General features: G+C 56.4%; 2 protein-coding genes across 6 annotated transcripts in view; one reads left to right on the plus strand and one right to left on the minus strand.

Annotated features, from left to right (window-relative positions):
• Window positions 1–11,704, plus strand: part of LOC116956436 (anoctamin-1) — a 177,592-nt gene extending 165,888 nt beyond the window's left edge. For all 5 annotated transcript variants that reach the window (XM_076054340.1, XM_076054342.1, XM_076054341.1 and 2 more), the window contains 5 exons: window positions 2,224–2,276; window positions 2,703–2,893; window positions 4,540–4,645; window positions 4,888–5,357; window positions 7,292–11,704. In XM_076054340.1, coding sequence (XP_075910455.1) covers window positions 2,224–2,276; window positions 2,703–2,893; window positions 4,540–4,645; window positions 4,888–5,357; window positions 7,292–7,298 — 827 coding nt within the window. In that variant the 3' untranslated portion in view covers window positions 7,299–11,704. The remainder of the gene's footprint in view (window positions 1–2,223; window positions 2,277–2,702; window positions 2,894–4,539; window positions 4,646–4,887; window positions 5,358–7,291) is intronic.
• Window positions 11,705–21,336: 9,632 nt separating this feature from the next.
• On the minus strand, window positions 21,337–23,615 carry LOC116956444 (potassium voltage-gated channel subfamily A member 7-like). Its single transcript, XM_032978086.2, has one exon. The coding sequence runs from the start codon at window positions 23,176–23,178 to the stop codon at window positions 21,418–21,420; it is 1,761 nt and encodes a 586-aa protein (XP_032833977.2). The 5' UTR covers window positions 23,179–23,615; the 3' UTR covers window positions 21,337–21,417.
• Between the last annotated feature and the right edge of the window lie 673 nt (window positions 23,616–24,288).

The raw sequence follows: 24,288 nt of genomic DNA on the forward strand, positions 1-24,288 counted from the left end.
CACTCACAATCTCGCTCACCCACTCGCTCACCCACTTGCTCATGATCTCACTCACCCACCCGCTGACCCACTCGCTCACGATCTCACTCACCCACTCGCTCACCCACTTGCTCATGATCTCACTCACCCACCCACTCGCCCACTCGCTCACGATCTCACTTACTCATTCACTCGCTCACGATCTCACTCACCCACCCACTCGCCCACTCGCTCACGATCTCACTCACCCACCCACTCGCTCACGATCTCACTCACCCACCCACTCACTCACGATTGCACTCACCCACCCACTTGCCCACTCGCTTACGATCTCACTCACTCATTCACTCACTCTCGATCTCACTCGCCCACTCGCCCACTCGCTCACGATCACACTCACCCACCCACTCGCTTACGATCTAATTCGCCCACTCGCTCACGATCGCACTCATTCACTCACCCACTCACTCACCCAATCACTCATTCACTCACTCGGAATCTCACCCACTCACTCATTCACTCGTTTATTCGCTCACTCGCGATCTTTCTCACCCACTCGTTCATTCACCCACCCACCCACCCGCTCACTCATTCGTCCACTCATTAAATCGCTCTTGCAAATGAGACCTCTCGATCCCGGTCTCCAGAGTTCCCACCTCGTCACACACCGAGTCAACTTGACACCTGGCTCATGTCGTTCCATCACTGTAAACGTGACACAGCCCCTGCCACCCAGTGGCACGATCAGGAAAACGCAGCCGGCTCTAAAACGCGTACCCCAGGGCAGTGAGGATGATGTGTGTACGTTGAACTTCTTTCGGACCGTAGGTAGCCAAGCGGTGGCGCGGGGAAGGACAACAAACTAAACACAAAAAGCTATTTTGAAGAAACGAGTTTGTCAATGTAGACGATGATTTAAGAGTTCACAGCTCCCAGTGGCTTCCTGATATATCGGAAGGAAGAGCGTTCCAGACGGCCGCAGAAGCGCACCAGAAAGCGCCGGGCGATGCGGCGGCCTTGTCAGTTTGATGGCCGGCCAAAAGTGTCGTGTGCAGTGTAATGTGTAGTGTATAGTGTAATTCATAATAAAGGTTTGTGGGTTAGATCGCGTTTATTTATAAATGTGTCGTAACCCTCCACCACCCGACACGGCCAATCAGCAAAAAAAGTGTCACGTTGACAAAAGACAAATAATTCACTACTTCAGCCCACCGGTGTGTTGAAGAGTTAATCCACATTTACAGTTTGAGTACGACGTTTCGCTGGTAAATACATTCTGGCGAATTGCTTGATGACGCTGGATGTATTTACCAGCGAAACGTCGTACTCAAACTGTAAATGTGGATTAACTCTTCAACACACCGGTGGGCTGAAGTAGTGAATTATTTGTCTTTTGTCAACGTGACACTTTTTTTGCTGATTGGCCGTGTTGGGTGGTGGAGGGTTACGACACATTTATAAATAAACGCGATCTAACCCACAAACCTTTATTATGAATAATATTGGTCGCGAAAGCCTACGTGTTAAACTGTATAGTGTAATGTTTGGTGGAGTAAATAGTCCGGTGTATATCGCATGTGAAGGCGCACGATGCAGAAAGCGTCTTTGTTCCGTGGGCAGCCAAAAGCCGCTGCCACGACACGAGGATGGCCCAGAGTGCGGCTGGCCGGGGTTGGCGCGGTGACGGGTCGATGCCAGATAGAAATAAAATCACGCACAACAACTAATAACGCAAACAACAACAACAACTATGTTTAGTTTAATATATTCACGTGGTTCGTGTGAGTTGCGTCTCTCGCAGCACACACAGAGCCGGAAGGCGGGGCGGTGAGGGAGCCCCCCCCGCTGCTACCAGCCCCAAGCTCTGCGGCTCCTCTCCGCATTAAGATGTTCGCAAGCCGCGTGTGACAAGGAGCGTTTGAGACAATTTGACGCATTTTGTGTAAACGTTGCGGGTTTGCCATCTTGGCGGCGCCCCGCCGAACCGTTGTCGCTGCGGTCCGTCGCCGATCGCGGCGCTCTTTAGTTCACGTGACGGGGCTCGCCAATGGACACTGCCGGGTGGAGGAGGGCGCACAACACGGATGGATTTGCGAGAGCCGCGACGCTCGCCCTCGCGCCAACGCGGCCGCGAGTGTGCAGGCGGTGCACCTGCACCGAGCTGACGCGATGGCTCCCCCCCCCCCCAACCCCTCCCTCCACCTGATCCCCCCCAACCCCCCCTCTGCTCCGTGGCTCTCCCAGGAATCTGGTTCAACATCCTCTCCGGCATCGGGAAACTCAGCGTCATCACAAACGTGAGTCGGGGATTCCATCCCCCACGACGCCCTCGCTCCTCCTTCCGTTCCCTCGCTCCCTCCCCTCCGCTCACTCCAGCCAACACATCCCATTTCATCCACTTTCATCCCCCTTGAGACGCCACACTATATCCGTCCATCACCCACTCTCCCCGTCACCCAAAGATCCCCCGTGTAGCATCTCAACAGACTGTCGAGGCTTGTGCCGTTAGCGAGCAGCGCCGAGCAGGCTCACCATCACGGGTGTTGCTGGCCCTGAGCGGGAATGGAACTCGCCGGGTTCGTAGCGCAGCTCGCTCACCGCTGCTCCACCGCTCGGTCGCTCTCCTTCCTCCATCCGTAACCCCTCGCCGTGACCCAACAATCGGTCCACCGTGTGACCCCACCCCACCCCGCTCTCACCCCCGCTCACCCCCCCCACCCCAGGCGTTTGTGATCTCGACCACGTCGGACTTCATCCCGCGGCTCGTCTACCTGTACATGTACAGCGCGGACGGCACCATGCGGGGCTTTGTGGACCACACGCTGTCGCATTTCAACGTCAGCGACTTCGCCGAGGGCACCGGCCCGGCCGGCGACGTCGGCACGGGGGGCGACGCGGAGGTCCTCTCCTGCAGGTCGGCCGCTCTTCTCCTTCTTCCTCTTGTTCCTCTTCTTGTTCTTGTTGTTCTTCTTCTTCTTCTCCTTCTCCTTCTTCCTCTTCTTCTTCTTCTCCTTCTTCTTCTTCTTCCTCTTCTTCATCTTCTTCTTGTTCTTCTTCGTCTTCTTCGTCTTCTTCGTCTTCTTCTTCTCCCTCTCCCTCTCCCTCTCCTTCTCCTTCTCCTCCCTCTCCTTCTCCTCCTTCTCCTCCCTCTCCTCCTTCTCCTCCCTCTCCTCCTTCTCCTCCCTCTCCTCCTTCTCCTCCCTCTCCTCCTTCTCCTCCTTCTCCTCCCTCTCCTCCTTCTCCTCCCTCTCCTCCTTCTCCTCCCTCTCCTCCTTCTCCTCCCTCTCCTCCTTCTCCTCCCTCTCCTCCTTCTCCTCCTTCTCCTCCCTCTCCTCCTTCTCCTCCCTCTCCTCCTTCTCCTCCCTCTCCTCCTTCTCCTCCCTCTCCTCCTTCTTCTCCCTCTCCTCCTTCTTCTCCCTCTCCTCCTTCTTCTCCCTCTCCTCCTTTTTCTCCCTCTCCTCCTTCTTCTCCCTCTCCTCCTTCTTCTCCCTCTCCTCCTTCTTCTCCCTCTCCTCCTTCTTCTCCCTCTCCTCCTTCTTCTCCCTCTCCTCCTTCTTCTCCCTCTCCTCCTTCTTCTCCCTCTCCTCCTTCATCTTCATCTTCTCCTTCGTCGTCGTCGTCGGGTTGTCATTGTCTCGTCGTCGTCGGGCCCTCGTCGTCGCGTAGTGGCGGTTGAGTTGAGGGGGTAGCGATGGTGGGGGAGCCAGGGGGGGTGGGGTCACGGGGTCATGAAGTCGCGAGGTGAGAGTCGGCCCATACTCAACGCGGCGACTCATAGCCTCGCACAGAGACCCACAGGTATTGTCTACGTTATGTTGTTGTTGAATGGGTGGGTGATGGGGTGGGTGGGTTGGTTATTGGGCGGGTTGGTGGGCGAGTGGGCAAACGGGCGCAGGTGGGGAAGCAAGCGAGTGAGTGGGTGGGCAAGTGAGTGGGTGGGCGGGCAAGCCAGTGAGCGGGTGGGCAAGCGAGTGAATGGGTGGGCAAGCGAGTGAGTGGGTGGGCAAGCCAGTGAGTGGGTGGGCAAGCCAGTGAGTGGGTGGGCAAGCGAGTGAGCGGGTGGGCAAGCCAGTGAGTGGGTGGGCAAGCCAGTGAGTGGGTGGGCAAGCCAGTGAGTGGGTGGGCAAGCGAGTGAGTGGGTGGGCAAGCCAGTGAGTGGGTGGGCAAGCCAGTGAGCGGGTGGGCAAGCGAGTGAGCGGGTGGGCAAGCCAGTGAGCGGGTGGGCAAGCCAGTGAGCGGGTGGGCAAGCGAGTGAGCGGGTGGGCAAGCCAGTGAGTGGGTGGGCAAGCCAGTGAGCGGGTGGGCAAGCCAGTGAGCGGGTGGGCAAGCCAGTGAGCGGGTGGGCGGGCAAGTGAGCGGGTGGGCAAGCCAGTGAGTGGGTGGGCAAGCCAGTGAGTGGGTGGGCGGGCAAGTCGCCAACGTTGTCTCGCCGCTTGTCCTCCCTACGTGTGACGCCGCCGTTCAGACACGGCTCGGTGTGCATCCCGAGCGCAGTACTAACTTGCGGTGTTGTGGTGGCCGTGGTGGTGGTGGTGGTGGTGGCCGGCGGGGGCGGTGCAGGTACAAGGACTACCGCGACCCGCCGGGCTCGGAGCGGCCGTACGACACCAACAAGCAGTACTGGGCCGTCATGGCCGCCCGCCTCGCCTTCGTCATCATCTTCCAGGCGAGCACCCTCGCCCGCCCGCTCGCCGCACGCTCGCTGGCTCGCCCAACCGCTCGCTCGCTCGCAGCGCATTCGCTCGCCCGCTCGTTCACCCGCTCGCTCATTCACCGCTCGTTCACCCGCTCGCCCGCTCACTCCACCCGCTCGCTCGTTCACTCGATTCATCCGTGACCCGCTCGCCTGTAACATTCACATCTCGCCCCAATCCTGCCGTGACCACCCTCCACCCTCGTCTCCCGCAGAACCTCGTCATGTTCCTGAGCAATGTCCTCGACTGGCTCATCCCCGACATCCCCAAGGACATCGCGGACTGCCTGAAGAAGGAGCGAACTCTCATCGTCGCCACCTTCCTCAAGGAGGAGCAGGAGAAGATGCAGCTCCTGGGAAACCTGGGCCAGAACAAGGATGGACGCGAGCGACGAGGTGGCGGAGGAGGCGGAGGAGGCGGAGGCGGAGGAGGAGGCGGAGGAGGTGGCGACCCGCTCGAATCGTCCCAGCGGGAACTGGGGGACTCGTCGTGGGAGGGAGCGGAGAGGGCCAGCAACCAGCAGCACAACGGCAGCAGCGTGGGGGCCGGGCGCGAGCGGGCGGAGAGCCCCGCCGGGGGGAGGGACGGGGGGGGGCTCGAGCCGGCGGAGGGGGGGGTGGGGGTCGACGAGCGGGGGGGGCACCGCCCCAGCAACGTCTCCTGCAGCGCGCAGCACACCGTTGTGTAGGGGCACGCACGGACACGCGAGTGGGCACGGGCACGCAGGCACGCACGCACACGCGGGCATGGGCACGCGGGCACGCACGGACACGCGGGCACGGGCACAAGAGTGGGCACGGACACAGACACGCACGGACACACACGCACACACGCGCAGGACACGCACACGCGCGGGGATACACGCGTGTGCGTGCGTGTGATGGGAATCATGCATGTTGGGTGTGTGTGTGTGTGTGCGTGTACTTGGTCTACGCGTATGTTGTGTGTGCCTGCCTGTGTTTTGTCTGCGGGTGGTTGGGAGCGGTGCATATACCACAGGGAGTTTGTGTGGTGCATACAGGAGGAAGGTGGTTGGGTGTGGGGTGCATACAGGAGTGGTGCGTGGTGCAGTTTGTTAGCGAGCAGATTGCCCGTCGCTTAGAAGCGAGATTCTCGTTCCACGTTCTCACAAAGCAGTACCGAGTTCCCAGTGTAAAAAAAGAACATACGTGCAGGCACGCGCGCACGTTTGTAAACATGCGTGTGTGTTTCCAACCGAATTCTAACATTGGCCCAACGTTGGGCCAAACGTTGGTTTCACTTCCGGTTTATGAAACGTAACGCTGTGGAAGAGTAGGCCAAAGTAAGTAACCCCCCCCTCCCCCCTTTAGAGAGGCCTCTCGCGGGCTCCGTCCAGTGGAGCCATTTTCGTTCTGGTTTTAAACCCACGCGTTGCCCCCACCAAAGACAAAGCTCCCCCGTGTAGCCTTAACGGACTCGTCGGGGCAACAACAACAGCAGCAGCCGCCATTAGCCATGACGTCACAACAACGGCGGTGACGTCATGGCCGCCTCACCCGCCGCCGCACGCGACGTTCCGGGCCGCCCGACCGATTGTGGCCGACCCTCGTTCACGCCGCTGGGTGGACAGAGGCGACGCGGTGGGTGGGTGGCGGTGGGTGGGTGGTGGTGGTGGCGGTGGTGGTGGTGGTTGTTGTCGGGGTGGTGCATCACGATGCGTGCAAGTCCGTTCCAGACGGCCGCAGAAGCGCGCGTCCGAAAGCGCCGCGCGATGCGGTTGGCCGCCTTTGTTCGCTGGTTACCCAAGAGTGTAGTGCATCGCGTAGCGTGTGCAGTGTATATAGCGCCTAATAGCGCCGCGCAGTGCGGCAACCCGCTTTGTTTTCGATGGGCTGAGCTAAAAGCCGCCCCTGCGAGGATGGAGGGGAGTTGGCGTGGCGATGGTTTTATAGTTTACGGAGTCCGCTTCAAGTTGGCTTACCCGGCTGAGATGGACTCCTCCAGAGAGACCCCAGGGCAAGAAGGATTGGTGGAGGTTCTCATGCCTCAAGAGTTGCGGCCAAGATCGTCACCAGATTGGCGGGGGCAGAACAAGTGCAAATGCGGCAACTGCGATGAAGCGAATTGAAATCCCGTCGCACGCGTGGGGTGAGCCGGCCGGTCGGTCGGTCGGCTCGGCCATCGGAGCGCAGTTGCAGAGTTCTCAAAGTTTCGTAGACGTCAAACGGACGTAGCAGGTGACTCGCGCTCACTGGCAAGCAGACACGAGTCACGGGCAATGCAAGTCTCTGGGCAGCGTAACCCTATGGTCAATACCCGTCCATGAGCCAGCAATGCGAGACTGTGCTGACGGACCGCATGGAGGTGCACGCGGTGGGTGGGGGTGAGTGGGTGGGGGTGAGTGAGTGGGTGAGGGTGAGTGAGTGAGTGGGGGTGAGTGAGTGGGGGTGAGTGGGTGGGGGTGGTGCCGCGTGCCACGCGCAATGCACTAGGAGGGTTTTGTCGACTCGGGAAAGAGGCGGACCCAGTGTCGTGATCCTTGGCGGCTTGAGATTCTAAGCCCTCCCGTCCACCATTGCCTCGCTCAAGAGATTTCCCGTCCTGCCAATGTCTCCGTCTCACGCCACCTCGTCTCTGTCTCCCTCTCTCTCCTACAGCGTTTGAATTGGGGGCGAGGGGGGGGGGGTGTGCCTTCTACTCACCCCCACTCCTCCAACCCTTACCATCACGAGGACCCTTACTGGGGGGGAAGGGGGTCGGATTGGTGGGGGGGGGGGGGTCACAGCCCCTCCCCCCCCTCCCCCACACCTACCTCGCCCCCCCCCCCCACCCTTCTCTCGCAGTCTCAGCAGCAGGGCATCCAGCTGCCATCGCCCGCCGGTAACCCCTTCGCTGGCTCGCAGGATGTGGCCAGGTGCGATTTACTGGTGCAGCCTACAGCCTACAGGTGTTACAGGTGTAGGCTTCATGTGCGGTCTCGTGTGTATTACCGGCCTGGACTCATGATGTAGGGCTTACAGGTGTTCGGTGCAGGTATGGGCCAGGTTGTAATTCCTGCTAAGGGATCATGGTGTAGGCTACAGGTGTTGGGTACAGGTGTATGCTACAGTAGCTGCAGGTGTAGGCTATACGGTTCGGCGTTATAAGCAGGGCTCACCGTTTTGCTCGATATTATCTGGAATGCCGATAGCTAGGTCGGCTTGGGCGGCTGGCTGGCGAGTAGGTTGATTTACTACAAGATACGCCGATCCATAACAGCCCTATAATAATTGTGTATCCTATAGCAATCCCATATTGCACGGCTTTGGGACAAAATGAAGTGGAGGAGGATGTGGCGCGAGAGAATCATTCCCCCGGGGTGGGGGGTGGAGAGTGTTCAGCCTCGATTATAGCAGCGCGTGACCCCAGGCGCGTGACCCCAGGCGCGTGACCCCAGGCGCGTGACCCCAGGCGCGTGACCCCAGGCGCGTGACCCCAGGCGCGTGACCCCAGGCGCGTGACCCCAGGCGCGTGACCCCAGGCGCGTGACCCCAGGCGCGTGACCCCAGGCGCGTGACCCCAGGCGCGTGACCCCAGGCGCGTGACCCCAGGCGCGTCACCCCAGGCGCGTGACCCCAGGCGCGTGCCCTCTTAAGCGCATGCCGCTGTGCCGCTCTCGCTGTGATTCCCGTGGAGCTGATATCTGATTGCCCCCCCCCCACCACTTTCCACCAATCACCATCCAATCCTGCCCAGCACCCCCGCTTATTAATTTGCATGCACGTGGTTGGAGTGGGGGAGGCGGAGGGGGGGCGGACGGGGGGGGTCGTTCCTCCAGAGTTCACAGACGTTGTGGATCCCCCCCCCCCCCCGCTGGTCCCCGTCACTTGGCTATGCCTCCCCTCACCGCCCCCCAAATATCTCAACTCGCCGTTGTCTTTGTTTGTTTGTTTAATTTATGTTGCCAAGCTGCCTTGTCAGTGATTATCACCGTGTGTGTGTGTGTGGTGTGCGTGCAAGTGTGTGTGTGATGGGGTGTATACACGTGTGTGTTGGTGTGCGTGTGTGGGGGAGCGGTGGTGTAGTGGTTAGCGCTACGCTGCGCTACGAACCTGGCGACCCGGGTTCGATTCCCGCTCACGGCCAACACCGGTGACGATTATCTGAACTGGGCCTCCCCTAGGTCGAGTCGGCCTCAAATGAGTACCTGGTGCGGTGCGTAAAAACATCGCCACTGGGGAGACAAAAGCGGCCGGACGTGGTGCTGGCCACCCACCCCCTCGTGTGCCGTTCTGACCTTCATAGGTGCTCGCGAACAGCACTTGCCCCTACAGTCTGTTCAGGCTATACGGGGGATCTTTGTGTGCGCCCGTGTGTCTTGTATGCCTGTTTCTGTGTGTGTGTCTATGTGTCTATGTGTCTTTGTATGTGTGTGCCTGTGTGTGCCCGTGGCTGTGTGATTCCCGTGTACACACTCTCCCCCAATCTGCATGCCACCAGCTTCCGTGTGTTCAGTCTGGCTGTCTCGTCACAGTCCGCTCGCTTGCCTGCCTGACACACGTGGGACACAGACGCACAAAATATCCCCCGTGTAGCCTTTTTACAGAACTGTTGGGGCAAATGCTGTTGGCGACTAGCAGCACCTAATGAAAACCAGACAAAGATCCCCCGTATAGCCTTTACAGAACTGTTGGGGCAAGTGCTGTTGGCGAGTAGCAGCACCTAATGAAGGCCAGACAAAGATCCCCCGTATAGCCTTTACAGAACTGTTGGGGCAAGTGCTGTTGGCGAGTAGCAGCACCTAATGAAGGCCAGACACAGATCCCCCGTATAGCCTTTACAGAACTGTTGGCGCAAGTGCTGTTAGCGAGCAGCACCTAATGAAGGCCAGACACAGATCCCCCGTATAGCCTTTACAGAACTGTTGGGGCAAGTGCTGTTAGCGAGCAGCACCTAATGAAGGCCAGACACAGATCCCCCGTATAGCCTTTACAGAACTGTTGGGGCAAGTGTTGTTGGCGAGTAGCACCACCTAATGAAGGGCAGCACGGCACGCGAGAGAGGGTGGGTGGGTGGCCAGCACCACGCCGAAAGGATCGGACACAAAGACACACGCACACGAACCAACTCTCAACCTGAAGCCAGTAGTTGGACCTTGGAACGGCATCACCTTGCGATGGGAGGCGGGGGGGGGAGAGATAAAACTCCCTGTTGACTCGGCCACTCGGAGAGAGCGAGCGAGTGACGACGCCCACGGCGCAGACGCCATGCGACTCCTTGAGAAGATCATTCGGCAGCAGGACGAGTAAGGAACGACGCCGGGAGACGCCGAGAGACGCACGGAAAGAGGTGAACGCCATCGCCCGGGAAATCTCTCCTCCACCGCCTCGTGACCGCCCGTCGACTTCTCCGCACAGCCACCTTGAAACTGGCGATTGACAATTACGACCTCTAATAATCATTGCGATGGTTTATGATGATGATGATTTTAGGACTGTCACGATGAGCGGGAATAATGATGATGATGGTGATCATGCTTTGGTGGGTGATGATGCGCTTGGGGATATGAAGAAATCGTGCAGATCATTGTTGGCTTACTGATGGTGATGGCAGGGATGATGCTCATTGTGATGATGGTGATGGCAGGGATGATGCTCATTGTGATGATGGTGATGGCAGGGATGATGCTCATTGTGATGATGGTGATGGCAGGGATGATGCTCATTGTGATGATGGTGATGGCAGGGATGATGCTCATTCTGATGATGGTGATGGCAGGGATGATGCTCATTCTGATGATGGTGATGGCAGGGATGATGATGACAGGAATGATGCCTACTCATGATGATTGCAGGGGGGTGATGCTCATCATGATGATGGCTGGTAAGGGTGGTGGTCATAGACCTATTAGTGGATTATATCGATTGAAAAAAAATATATAAATATTTTAAAAAAATAATCCACCGCAAAGTGACGCTTACTAATTAAAGACGAACTTTACTGCAAAGATTATATAGACGATGATGATGGTCGTGGTGATAACGATGAATGTTTGAACTTTCAAACTCAGCTGTATTTTAATGGCCACACACCTAAAATTGATGATGATTTATTGTGGTACTGTACTTTTCGTTGTCGGGTCCCGTTGGGATCGGTTTTGATTCTCGCCGGACGGAGTTCGTGATGCGATTAACATCCACGTGCCTTCTCTCAGCGATCATCCTCCTCATCCTCCTCCTTCCTCTATCCTTATCAATCCTCCATCCTCATCCATCTTTCAACCATCTTTCATCCTCATCCATCCTCTCTCTGCCACCTCCTCCACCTCTTCTTGCTCTCCTACCCCCCCCCCCTCCCCTCAATCTCATCGAATAATAACCCCAACCTCCAACTCCTAATACTCTATCCCTTACAATCATTATCACTCTAAACCCAAGCTACAGCCCTAACCCCTAGCCATGAACCTTAACCCCTATAAACGTAACCCCTATAACTTGAACCCCTAAAGCCCTATAACCCTCAAACCAAATCTCTGACCTTCCCCCCCCCCTTCAACCTCACGGGCCTACCCCTAAACCCCGAGCGCTAACACCCAGACAACACCCAGACAACACCTGAAACCAACAGCCCGATATCGTGAAGCCAACTTCCCAGAGGCGGCTCCCTGTGACGTCACTCGCAAATCACGTTAGACCCCGCCCACTCGCCGCCGTAGTGAGTGCCCGCGTCTGTATCCCTCCGCACCACTCCCCACGGCTGTAACCCTCCGCGCACGCGGATGAATGCCTCCTCCACCCCTCGCCACGTGGCTGCCACACGAATTGAATGTCTCGCAGCCCCCTCCGTCTTTGTCTCTCTCTCTGTTCTTCAGTTACCCGTCTGTCTGTCCTCTTGTCTCTTCACGCCCGTTACGTATGCGCACACAGCGACGCCACGTTGTGTGACTAACAAGTGTATTTGTTATTCTGATTTATTATCAATAATGTTGTGTAATCCGTAATGTATATATTTCACTTTAAACAAAAAAAAACACATTTAAGATTTAAAAAAAAGAGTTGTTTTTGATAATACATACTAAAATAACCTCCTTATCTTGTCGTGTCCGTGTGGTTACTACACGGGTGGTGGTGGTGGTGGGGTCATGGGTGGGCTGGAGGAGTCAAGATCGGCCTCTGTGGAGGAGGATGCTCGTGAAGGACGCTGCTACTGGGCAGTTGGAGGCAGTCGCCCTCCACCAACAACGGAGGGCGGAGGAGCGACGCTCACAACAACGAGCGGAGCGCCGGGCGGCTAAAACACAGCGAGTTGGCGCAGTAGTAGGGGTCACAGCTGGTGCATCGGCCAGCCATCTCAGTCAGTCAACCCATGGCACCCGTTGGGTCTCTCTCGTGGCCTCCTGCCAGCGACCCTTCGACACTTCACGTGGCCTCAAAGTGCACCTTGCCTGGCACAGGCGTCGTGGTGACGTCACCGTCACGCAGTGTCGAATGGCGCTGCGGATTTTGTGTTGGTCTTTGGGGTCAAGTGGGGCTGGCCAGCAGTCCGCTACGGACGCGCGACTCCACCAACGACACTGCGGGGCGGGGCTAGGGTCTGGCTGGTTCGTGCTGCTGTGACTCGGGTTGCTGTGGTTGGGGTTAGGGCTAGGGTCTAGTTCGCTAGTGTGGTTGGGGGTGAGGGTTAGTGTGGTTAGAGCTAGTGTGGTTGGGGGTGAGGGTTAGTGTGGTTAGAGCTAGTGTTGTGGTTAGAGCTAGTGTGGTTAGAGCTAGTGTGGTTGGGGGTGAGGGTTAGTGTGGTTAGAGCTAGTGTGGTTGTGGTTAGGGCTAGTGTGGTTGTGGTTAGAGCTAGTGTGGTTGTGGTTAGAGCTAGTGTGGTTGGGGGTGAGGGTTAGTGTGGTTAGAGCTAGTGTGGTTGGGGATAGGGTTAGTGTGGTTAGAGCTAGTGTGGTTGGGGGTGAGGGTTAGTGTGGTTAGAGCTAGTGTGGTTAGAGCTAGTGTGGTTGGGGGTGAGGGTTAGTGTGGTTAGAGCTAGTGTGGTTGTGGTTAGAGCTAGTGTGGTTAGAGCTAGTGTGGTTGTGGTTAGAGCTAGTGTTGTGGTTAGAGCTAGTGTGGTTGGGGTGAGGGTTAGTGTGGTTAGAGCTAGTGTGGTTGGGGGTGAGGGTTAGTGTGGTTAGAGCTAGTGTGGTTGGGGCTAGGGTTAGTGTGGTAAGAGCTAGTGTGGTTAGAGCTAGTGTTGTGGTTAGAGCTAGTGTGGTTGTGGTTAGAGCTAGTGTTGTGGTTAGAGCTAGTGTGGTTGGGGTGAGGGTTAGTGTGGTTAGAGCTAGTGTGGTTGTGGTGAGGGTTAGTGTGATTAGAGCTAGTGTAGTTGGGGTGAGGGTTAGTGTGGTTAGAGCTAGTGTAGTTGGGGTGAGGGTTAGTGTGGTTAGAGCTAGTGTGGTTGTGGTTAGAGCTAGTGTGGTTGTGGTTAGAGCTAGTGTGGTTGTGGTGAGGGCTAGTGTGGTTGTGGTTAGGGCTAGTGTTGCTGTGGTTGGGGCTAGTGTTGTGGTTAGGGCTAGTGTTGTTGTGGTTAGGGCTAGTGTTGTTGTGGTTAGAGCTAGTGTTGTTGTGGTTAGGGCTAGTGTTGTTGTGGTTAGGGCTAGTGTTGTTGTGGTTAGAGCTAGTGTTGTTGTGGTTAGGGCTAGTGTTGTTGTGGTTAGGGCTAGTGTTGTTGTAGTTAGGGCTAGTTTTGTTGTGGTTAGGGCTAGTGTTGTTGTGGTTAGAGCTAGTGTTGTTGTGGTTAGGACTAGTGTTGTTATGGTTAGGGCTAGTGTGGTTGTGGTTAGAGCTAGTGTTGTTGTGGTTAGGGCTAGTGTTGTTGTGGTTAGGGCTAGTGTTGTTGTGGTTAGGGCTAGTGTTGTTGTGGTTAGGGCTAGTGTTGTTGTGGTTAGGGCTAGTGTTGTTGTGGTTAGGGCTAGTGTTGTTGTGGTTAGGGCTAGTGTTGTTGTGGTTAGAGCTAGTGTTGTTGTGGTTAGGGCTAGTGTTGTTGTGGTTAGAGCTAGTGTTGTTGTGGTTAGGGCTAGTGTTGTTGTGGTTAGGGCTAGTGTTGTTGTGGTTAGGGCTAGTGTTGTTGTGGTTAGGGCTAGTGTTGTTGTGGTTAGGGCTAGTGTTGTTGTGGTTAGGGCTAGTGTTGTTGTGGTTAGGGCTAGTGTTGTTGTGGTTAGGGCTAGTGTTGTTGTTGTTAGGGCTAGTGTTGTTGTGGTTAGAGCTAGTGTTGTGGTTAGGGCTAGTGTGGTTGGGGTTGTTGGGGTCTGTGTGGTTGGGGTCAGTGTTGGTCGTGGTAACGCGGTCTCCATTCCGTGCGCGCGTCTCGCCGCTCGCGTGTCCTGCGCGCTAATTGGGGGGCCGAGTGCTGCCCATGTTTGGCTGATTGGGGGGCTGAGTGCTGCCCTTGTTTGGCTGATTGCGCGATCGTGGGGGGGGGGGGGGGGTTTGGGGGGGGGTCGACATTTCGGTCACGATCCATGGCGCGAACCGGACTAGTTAACTAGAAACGGGCCCACCACGGAATCAATGGATAGGCCAATTAGCGAGCGAGTGCGCACACACACACACACACATGAATTCACGTCCTGCATGAGTGAATAACAAACTAACGGGACGCATTAACGGATTAATGTAGGTGAAATTAATTGAATTGCGTAATTCATAATTGCGTGCTAAGTCCGGAGCCTGGAACCTGGACTCCGGAGCCCAAACCCAGGAGCCTGGTCTCCCGGAGCCCGGAGCCTGGACTCCGGAGCCCAAATCCTGGAGCCTGGAGCCTGGACTCCGGAGCCTGGACTCAAGAGTGCGCACTCAAGCTCCGAGTGATCCGACAACAATTATCGACTCGGTCGTAAAGTTGTTATAAAACTTCCCGATTAAAAAAAAACACGCACAGAGAGAACACGCACGACATTTCACGCAACGTTGCATAACGATTTATATGACGCACTGCACTTGGGGTCCAGGCACGCTCCAAACGCGCCGCTCTTGATAATGCATGCGGGGTCTACAGCAGGGGGGGGGGGTCTATAGCAGGGGGGAGGTCTATAGCAGGGGGGGTCTGCAACCTGTGGCTCAGGAGCAGCCGCGTGGTGGCTCTAAGGGCTGCTGTGTGGCTCTTGAAATTAAAAAAAAAAACAATGGCAGCTCTTGTTATTTTGGCTGCTGATCCCTGACCATGGAATTTCCAGTTCACCATGAGAGTCTTTTTCGTCATGGGAGTCCAGTTTACAATGGGCGTCCAGTTCACCATGGGAGTCTAGTTCACCATGGGAGTCCATGTTGAACTTCTTTCGCGCCGTACCCTAGCCAGCCGTGCTATTCGGAGGTGTAGGGAGGGGGAGGAAGGACCCGCCACAACACTAAAAACACAACACAAAAGCGCTTCTAAAGAAATTAGCTGATGCCAATCCACGTGCGACTCGCAAAGCTCCTCTCCACAACAAGAACGGCCATCATCTCACTGGGTGTTTGGGCCCCACGTACTGGGGTTGGCATGAGGGTTACCACCGGTAATTGGCATCGATCTCTTACTGGCATTCTCTCTCCCCGAATTGTCAATGTCCACGGTTCCGCGTTTGTCTTTCGCTGGCCAGCGGAGACGTGAACCGAACGTGGCGCCGTAAGTCGTTGGTGACATTACGTCATGTTGGCAAAACACACACACGGAATAGCTTCAGTCAGAGGTGGCAAACCCCTTCACAAATGGCGAGGAGATGTCTCCATCGCCTGGTACGCAGCAGCAGCAGGAAAAGCGTGGGTTCCAGATCCTGGCCATTCCTGCTGTGTATGTGGAGTCCGCATGTTCTCGCCCCCATGTTCTACAATGGGAGTGAGATAGCGGGTGAGTGTTAGTGGGAGTGGGTGAGTGTTAGTGGGAGCGGGTGAGTGTTGGTGTGGGTGAGTGTTAGTCTAGTTTGAGTGGAGACCACGTGTTCTCTCCCCTGTTCTACAGTGACTGTGTTTGAGTGTTAGCGAGTGTTGGTGTGAGTGTTAGTGTGGGTGGGTGAGTGTTAGTGTAAGTGTTCGTACGAGTGTTAGTGTGAGTGACTGTTAGGCTGAGTGAGTTTAGTGAGTGTTCGTGCGAGTAAATGTAAGTATGTGTAACCGTGAGTGAGTGTTCATATGAATGAGTGTTAGTCTGAGTGTTAGTGTTAGTCTGAGTGTTAGTGTTAGTCTGAGTGTTAGTGTTAGTCTGAGTGTTTGTGTGAGTGTTAGTGTTAGTCTGAGTGTTGGTGTGAGTGAGTGTTAGTCTGAGTGTTAGTCTGAGTGTTAGTCTGAGTGTTGGTGTTAGTCTGAGTGTTAGTCTGAGTGTTGGTGTGAGTGAGTGGAGTCCGCGTGTTCCCTCTCCCCGTGGAGGCCCCGTTGAGCGTTCTCCGGGTCCCTCTGGGTTTGCTCTCCTCCTCCTCCACACTGAGAACCAACTCACCCGCAGAGTATTCGGCCCTTACTATCAATTAATCCCACGCGTGACGACGATGATGATATGGGCCACGGTGATGATGAGCTGTCATCATGCGCGGCCAGGTCGACTCTGAACAGAGCTATGGTTCAGTGAGTTTCACCGAGTAATTTAAAATAGTTAACATTTTGCCTATGGGCAGTGTTGAGTCAATGAGCAGTGTTAAGCCTATGGGCAAGGCTTTAGATTGTTGAGCTATTGTTTGCTTCTGAAACAGGGGCGGACCAGGATTTTGACTTGGGGGGGGGGGGGGGGGGGATGCTGACTTCAATATTCTGAGATATCCAGTGTGTTTAATGTTTTCCAATGGGCGCCACAAATGTATAAAACATTTTATTGGATTTGAACGCGGAGTTTATTAATAAGTCGGAGCCGCTGATGTGGCTAATAAGTTCGATAAGTTCGAAAGGCTGCCGCTCAAGCAGCCTGCAGGGCAGCACGAGGTGGCAGCCTGCAGGGCAACACACAAGGTGGCAGCCTGCAGGGCAGCACACGAGGTGGCAGCCTGCAGGGCAGCACACAAGGTGGCAGCCTGCAGGGCAGCACGAGGTGGCAGCCTGCAGGGCAGCACAAGGTGGCAGCCTGCAGGGCAGCACACAAGGTTGCAACCTGCAGGGCAGCACGAGGTGACAGCCTGCAGGGCAGCACGAAGTGGTAGCCTGCAGGGCAGCACAAGGTTGCAACCTGCAGGGCAGCACGAGGTGGCAGCCTGCAGGGCAGCACGAGGTGGCAGCCTGCAGGGCAGCACAAGGTGACAGCCTGCAGGGCAGCACAAGGTGGCAGCACGAGGTGGCAGCCTGCAGGGCAGCACAGGGTGGCAGCCTGCAGGGCAGCACACAAGGTGGCAGCCTGCAGGGCAGCACAAGGTGGCAGCACGAGGTGGCAGCCTGCAGGGCAGCACAGGGTGGCAGCCTGCAGGGCAGCACACAAGGTGGCAGCCTGCAGGGCAGCACAAGGTGGCAGCACAAGGTGGCAGCACAAGGTGGCAGCCTGCAGGGCAGCACGAGGTGGCAGCCTGCAGCAATTTGCAGCAGCCGGATATCCGGTTATCCCGATACCGACTTTCCCAAAATTTCAGGGGGGACTAAGCCCCCCCCTAGCCCCCCCCCCCATGGCTCCGCCCCTGTTCTGAAAGAGCTATATAGCTCAGTGGGCCTTACCTGGTAAAATAAATACGTTTAGTTTTATCTGGCTGCAGTTTCCACATTTTACACGTGTGTTGATGGCGATGACATCGAGCTTGCATCACGTGTGGCCAGGCTCGCATGTGAATAAAGAGGCCAACCGCTCAGTAGGCTCTGCACCCTGTAAAAACAAAAATAACTAAATAACAATACAATAGTTTACAGTTTAGCATAGGTCACGGGCGATGACGTCGACGCTTCGTCGGTGCAGGCCACGCGTCGCTTGAGCACGTGGCCTCCCTGTGAAACGCCGCGCGAGTCACGTGACAACGGCGTCACAGCGCCACCTGCAGTTGTGTTCATAATAAAAGAATCCCGCAATGCGCACGGCGAATCCGAGCGACCGCCCCGGGACCCCCGCGCGCGCTTTGGGGGACGGCCTCGATGTCATCAACACCGCGCTTTTGCGTCCAGATGATTAACACTCCGTCATAAACTACGCCGAAACACCGTGGGGATAACACCATGGCAATACACCACGCCCATGCACCATGCCAACACTGCATGCCGATACACGCTTAGATTACGACATCCACCCAGTGAACAGCCCGTAGCTGCTGCTGCTGCTGCTGACGAGTGAACGTGATCTCGCCACGGTTCATTCTGCGTTGTTGCGAGCATCGCTGCGTTATGAAGACGACCACCACCACCACCACCCTCACGGTGCCCCATTCGGCTGTACGGGGGGGGGGGGGGGGGATGGCAGAAGCACCCAGCCAGTGCCGGATGAAGCGAATGCGGGGCCTGTAGCATATGATGTTATAAAGGGGCCCTAAAGTTTTTTAAAACGTTAATATTAAAACACATACATTTTTAACTTGCACAGTAAAGTAAATGTATTTTTGTCATTTGCTATAAGCCAGATAATACGACAAATCGCTAACCTTAAACACCCAAGTCGTTCGTAAAAGTTGAAGGCGGTATAGTACTATAGTAATAGAGCAAGTGCAGAATCACTGAACCGGAATTGATAGCTTGAAAGCATTTAGCGCGGGGCCCTTGAAAGTGCGGGGCCCATAGGTACTATACAGTGAGGGAAAAAAAGTATTTGATCCTCTGCTGATTTTGTACGTTTGCCCACTGATTGCACCAACTGTTGTCACCTTCTCACCAAGCTGCTTGGCAATGGTCTTGTAGCCCATTCCAGCCTTGTGTAGGTCTACCATCTTGTCCCTGACATCCTTGGAGAGCTCTTTGGTCTTGGCCATAGTGGAGAGTTTGGAATCTGATTGATTGATTGCTTTTGTGGAAAGGTGTCTTTTATACAGGTAAGAAGCTGAGATTAGGAGCACTCCCTTTAAGAGTGTGCTCCTAATCTCAGCTCGTGACCTGTATCGAAGCTGAGATTAGGAGCACTCCCTTTAAGAGTGTGCTCCTAATCTCAGCTCGTTCCCTGTATAAAAGACACCTGGGAGCCAGAAATCTATCTGATTGAGAGGGGGTCATATACTTATTTCCCTCATTAAAATGCAAATCAATTTATAACATTTTTGACATGCGTTTTTCTGGATTTTGTTGTTGTTATTCTGTCTCTCACTGTTCAAATAAACATACCATTAAAATTATAGACTGAGCATTTATTTGTCAGTGGGCAAACGTACAAAATCAACAGAGGATCAAATACTTTTTCCCCTCACTGTATATGTACAAATGTAGTAGCTACTACTACAAATGTAGTAGCTGCTTGTGCTACTAGGATCATGCGTACTGCACCCAGCTCACGGTCAACTTGACAGCACGCGGTGCATTTCGAAAAGCCAACGTGGCGCTCATCATTGGTTGGGTGTAACACGTAGCAGTTAGCAGCAGGGGGGTTTCGCGAACAAATGTTGTGCCCAATGAAGGTTGTCTTTGTTGTCGTTTGCGTGAGATCGCATAAATATAGTAACCCACCAGCCAATTGGTAAGGATTTAGTCACGTAAATAATAATAATAATAAAAAGTGCCAGTCTAGTCACTAGGTCAGCACTAACCGGTTGTGTGTTGGGAGAGAAAACCCCACCACAACAACATTTGCAAGTTTGCACTCAAAACCCACAAGCGGTCAGCGCTGAACTCGTAAACCATTGTCCACGTGGTGTTTACGTGACAACCTCCTTACTAATTGGCCGTGTCGGGTGGTGGTGGTGGTGGTGACGGGTTTAACGGCACAAAACATTTCTATTTACGCGATCTAGCCCCAACAAAAACAACAACAACAACAACCCTTTGTTAGATTCATAACGGACTGTTTGATTTGAAGGCGACGCAATGGTCTGAGCGAACGCGTGTCGTCAAGGCCCTCCGCCACCCTACGCAGACAGACACGCGACGTTGTGACGTCTAGTGATTGACGCGATAATCGATGATAGAATCAGAGTCACAATCTGAATTTATCCTGGAGGGATCCGATGAAGCTATAAAGATCTTGTCCACATACGTCCAGTAGAAATCGCACCGTTTAACACCCCGTAGTAGTAAGAGGAGGAGGAGGTTTTCGCCACTAAAATTATCCATAATCAATGTGGGTTTTTGTTGCTTGGTTTATATCGCGTAAATATATAAATGTGTCGTTAAACCCGCCACCACTCGACGCAGCCAATTAGTAAGGGGTTTATCAAGTAAACAGAACGTACCAATGAGTTACTAGTGCAGCACTAACCGCTTGTGTGTTGGAGAGTTAAACCCCCACGACATTTACAATTCCAGTACTGGGACGTGTCGCTGGTGATTACAACAACACCAGCTTCGTCAGGCGATTGGTCACAACTAGCCGGGCATGCACCCAGAGAGAGGGAGAGAGAGAAACATAGAGAGCGAGACACAGGGAGAGACGCGTTAAGTGAGACACGGAGAGATAAGGCGAGAGAAACAGAGAGTGAGACGGAGAGAGTGAGACAGAGAGAGTGACACGGAGAGATAAGGCGAGAGAGACAGAGAGTGAGACAGAGTGTGAGACAGAGTGAGACACGTAGAGTGAGACACGGAGAGATAAGGCGAGAGAGACAGAGAGTGAGACGGAGAGAGTGAGACAGAGAGAGTGACACGGAGAGATAAGGCGAGAAAGACAGAGAGTGAGACACGGAGAGATAAGGCGAGAGAGACAGAGAGAGAGACGGAGAGTGAGACAGAGAGAGTGACACGGAGAGATAAGGCGAGAGACACAGAGAGTGAGACAGAGTGTGAGACAGAGTGAGACACGTAGAGTGAGACACGGAGAGATAAGGCGAGAGAGACAGAGTGAGACAGAGAGTGAGACAGAGAGAGACACGGAGAGATAAGGCGAGAGACACAGAGAGTGAGACACGGAGAGATAAGGCGAGAGAGACAGAGAGAGAGACAGAGAGTGAGACACGGAGAGTGACACGGAGAGACAAGACGAGAGAGACAGAGAGTGAGACAGAGTGTGAGACAGAGTGAGACACGTAGAGTGAGACACGGAGAGATAAGGCGAGAGAGACAGAGTGAGACGGAGAGTGAGACAGAGAGAGTGACTCGGAGAGATAAGGCGAGAGAGACAGAGAGTGAGACAGAGAGTGAGACACGGAGAGTGACACGGAGAGATAAGGCGAGAGAGACAGAGAGTGAGACACGGAGAGATAAGGCGCGAGAGACAGAGAGAGAGAGAGTGAGACAGAGTGTGAGACACGTAGAGTGAGACACGGAGAGATAAGGCGAGAGAGACAGAGAGTGAGACAGAGTGTGAGACAGAGTGAGACACGTAGAGTGAGACACGGAGAGATAAGGCGAGAGAGACAGAGTGAGACAGAGAGTGAGACAGAGAGAGAGACACGGAGAGATAAGGCGAGAGAGACAGAGAGTGAGATACGGAGAGATAAGGCGAGAGAGACAGAGTGAGACACGGAGAGTGACACGGAGAGATAAGGCGAGAGAGACAGAGTGAGACACGGAGAGATAAGGCGAGAGAGACAGAGAGTGAGATACGGAGAGATAAGGTGAGAGAGAGACACGGAGAGATAAGGCGAGAGAGACAGAGTGAGACACGGAGAGATAAGGCGAGAGAGACAGAGTGAGAGACAGAGTGAGACACGGAGAGTGACACGGAGAGATAAGGCGAGGCACTAGAGAGAGAGAGAGAGGCGAGAGAGACACACACGGAGAGAGAGAGATGGAGACGCAGAGAGGCGTGAGGTCCATCACACGTCCGTCTCCACCACGACCTCCTCCTTCACCTCCCACTCCAGGGAAGAGTGCAAGCACCGCTCGCTCGCGCGCTCCTCGTCCTCCTCCTCCTCCTCGTCCTTGTCCTCTGCCCGCTTCGCGCCCTCGCCCAGTGCCGCGTCTCCCAACTCGCGGAGGCTCAACGCCGACCCCTTCTCGTCCTCCGTCTCCCGCTCCTTCAGCTCCTTCCTCGGCGGCTGGTCGCCGGGACTCATCACCCCGGGAGGCAGGCGGCGGCGGCAGCAGCAGCAGGAGGAGGTGGAGGAGGAGGTGGAGGAGGTGGGGCAGGAGATGAGCGCGGGGCCGCCCGCGGTGGCGACTGCGTCGGCGTCGTCGCGCGGCTCGGAGTCGTCGGTGCAGGCGCGAGTCGAGTCGCCGCCGTCCATCTCGAGGTGGTAGAAGTAGTTGAAGTTGGAGACGATCACGGGCACGGGCAGCGCGATGGTGAGCACGCCCGCGATGGCGCACAGCGAGCCCACGATCTTCCCGCCCAGCGTGATGGGCGACATGTCGCCGTAGCCCACCGTGGTCATGGTGATGATGGACCACCAGAAGGCGACGGGGATGCTCGTGAAGTTGGTGGCGGGCTCGTCCGCCTCGGCGTAGTAGACGGCGCTCGAGAAGAGGACGACGCCGATGAAGAGGAAGAAGACGAGGAGGCCGAGCTCGCGCAGGGACGCGTTGAGGGTCTGCCCGAGGATGCGCAGCCCCTTGGAGTGTCGCGACAGCTTGAATATCCTGAAGACTCGCACGAGGCGGACGACTCGGAGGATGGCGAAGGAAAGCGCCTGTTGCTGCGCGCTCTGCATGTCGGCGTCGGGCAGGCAGAGCATGGTGAGGAAGGGCACGATGGCGAGCACGTCGATGATGTTCATGAAGTTCTTGAAGAAGGCCGCCTTGCTGGGGCACGCGCAGAAGCGCGCCAGCAGCTCGAGGCAGAACCAGGCGATGCACGCCACCTCGACGGCGAACGCGGCCGCCGCCGCACCACCACCACCACCACCACCCTCCTCCCCCTCCTCCCCCTCGCCGCTGCCCTTCCTGCCGCCGCTCTTCCGCTCGCCGTACGGCACCGTCTCGAGGCAGAAGACCACCACGGACGCGAGCGTCGCGAGCACCGAGACCAGGGCGACCGCGCGCGCCCACACGGAGCTCTCGGGGTGCTCGAAGAGTAGCCAGGCGCGCCGCTGCAGGCGGTTGCGCGGCAGGGGCGGCCTCTCGGGGTCCTCGCGGGAACAGCGCTCCTCCTCGCAGAGGCGGCCGCGCGCCTCGGCGCCCAGGTCGTAGAAGCGCACCTCCTGCACGAAGAGGCCGTGGGGCACCGCGGAGGGCCGGTGGAGGCTGCCGCCCGACTGGAAGTAGAAGAGGATCGCGCCAAAGCTGTCGCGGTTGCGGTCGAAGAAGTACTCGTCGCGCAGCGGGTCGAAGAAGCGCAGCAGGCGAGCGCCGTCGCCCAGGAGCGTGCGGGGGAAACGCTCCAGTGTGCTGCGCCGCGTCTCGAACCTGAGGCCCGACACGTTGATGGCCACTCGCTCGCTCCAAGCCGCGACCGGCAGCTCCTGGCCCTGCTGCTGATGATGCTGTTGTTGTTGTTGTTGGGGACACTGGTGGTGGTGGTGGTGATTGCTCGGCAGGTCCTCCGTGGTGAAGAGGGTGGTGTAGCTGCTGTCCGTGGCGGGTTGTGGCGAAGCGCAGTCGCGTCTCATGGTGAGCTCCGCGACACTGACGCTGGACATTTGCGGCCACTTATCCCCCTCTCTCTCGTGATGATGACGATGATTTATTATTATATACCCCCTCTGCTCTCTTCAGGAAGCGCTCTGCTGCTGGCACAGTGACCGAAACGTCGAAGCTGTTCCATATCTAACGCGACCACCACCAACACGACCACGCGTGGACGTCACCGCGTAACGAGCGATCACAGATCGCTCTCTCTCCTCAATCACCACCAACCACCACGAATCGTCCGATACCGCCGAGTGAACGCCTCCCCCACCTTCCCCCCACCCCACGCCACCGCCGTTTCATCAGAGTCGTGTCCTCTTCATTAATTCGTGATGAGCTTCCATCGTGAAGCACTCAGCAGCGAATCTCCACCCCAGCCACCCCCTCCTACTCCTCCTGAAGCCGTGGTGGTGGTGGCGGGGCTCACGTTCCATTAATCCACTGGCTTCTCGCGCGTCCCATTAGCGAAGCATCTATTGATCGGCGTGTAAAGAGGCGCGCGATATACCTACAGCAGCAGCGGTAGCGGCGGTTAGCGGTAGCGGCAGTAGCAGCAGCGGTGCTAGCGGTAGCAGCAGCGGTGCTAGCGGTAGCAGCGGCAGTAGCAGCGGTAGCAGCGGCAGTAGCGGCAGCGGTGGTAGCGGTAGCAGTGGCGGTAGCAGCAGCAGCGGTAGCAGCAGCAGTAGCAGCGGCAGTAGCGGTAGCAGCAGCGGCAGCTGCAGCGGTGGTAGTGGTAGCAGTAGCGGCGGTAGCGGTGGCAGCAGCGGCGGTAGCGGCGGTAGCAGCGGCGGCGGTGGTAGTAGCGGTAGCGGCGGTAGTAAGCGGTAGCGGCGGCGGCGGTAGAAGCAGTAGCAGCGGCGGTAGCAGTAGTGGCGGTAGCGGTGGCAGCGGCGGCGGTAGCAGCGGCGGCGGTAGTAGCGGTAGCGGCGGTAGTAGCGGTGGCAGCGGCGGCGGTAGTAGCGGTAGCGGCGGTAGTAGCGGTAGCGGCGGTAGTAGCAGTGGCAGCGGCGGCGGTAGTAGCGGTAGCGGCGGTAGTAGCGGTAGCAGCGGCGGCGGTAGTAGCGGTGGCAGCGGCGGCGGTAGTAGCGGTTGCGGCGGTAGTAGCGGCGGCGGCGGCGAGA

Source organism: Petromyzon marinus, chromosome 65, assembly GCF_048934315.1.
Source record: "Petromyzon marinus isolate PM22_M1 ecotype Great Lakes invasive population chromosome 65, UKy_Petmar_22M1.pri1.0, whole genome shotgun sequence".
NCBI lineage: Eukaryota > Metazoa > Chordata > Hyperoartia > Petromyzontiformes > Petromyzontidae > Petromyzon > Petromyzon marinus.

What these genes read in the sequence shown, in the direction of transcription:
- LOC116956444 (XM_032978086.2), bottom strand. Translation starts at nt 23,178, where the DNA reads ATGTCCAGCGTCAGTGTCGCGGAGCTCACCATGAGACGCGACTGCGCT.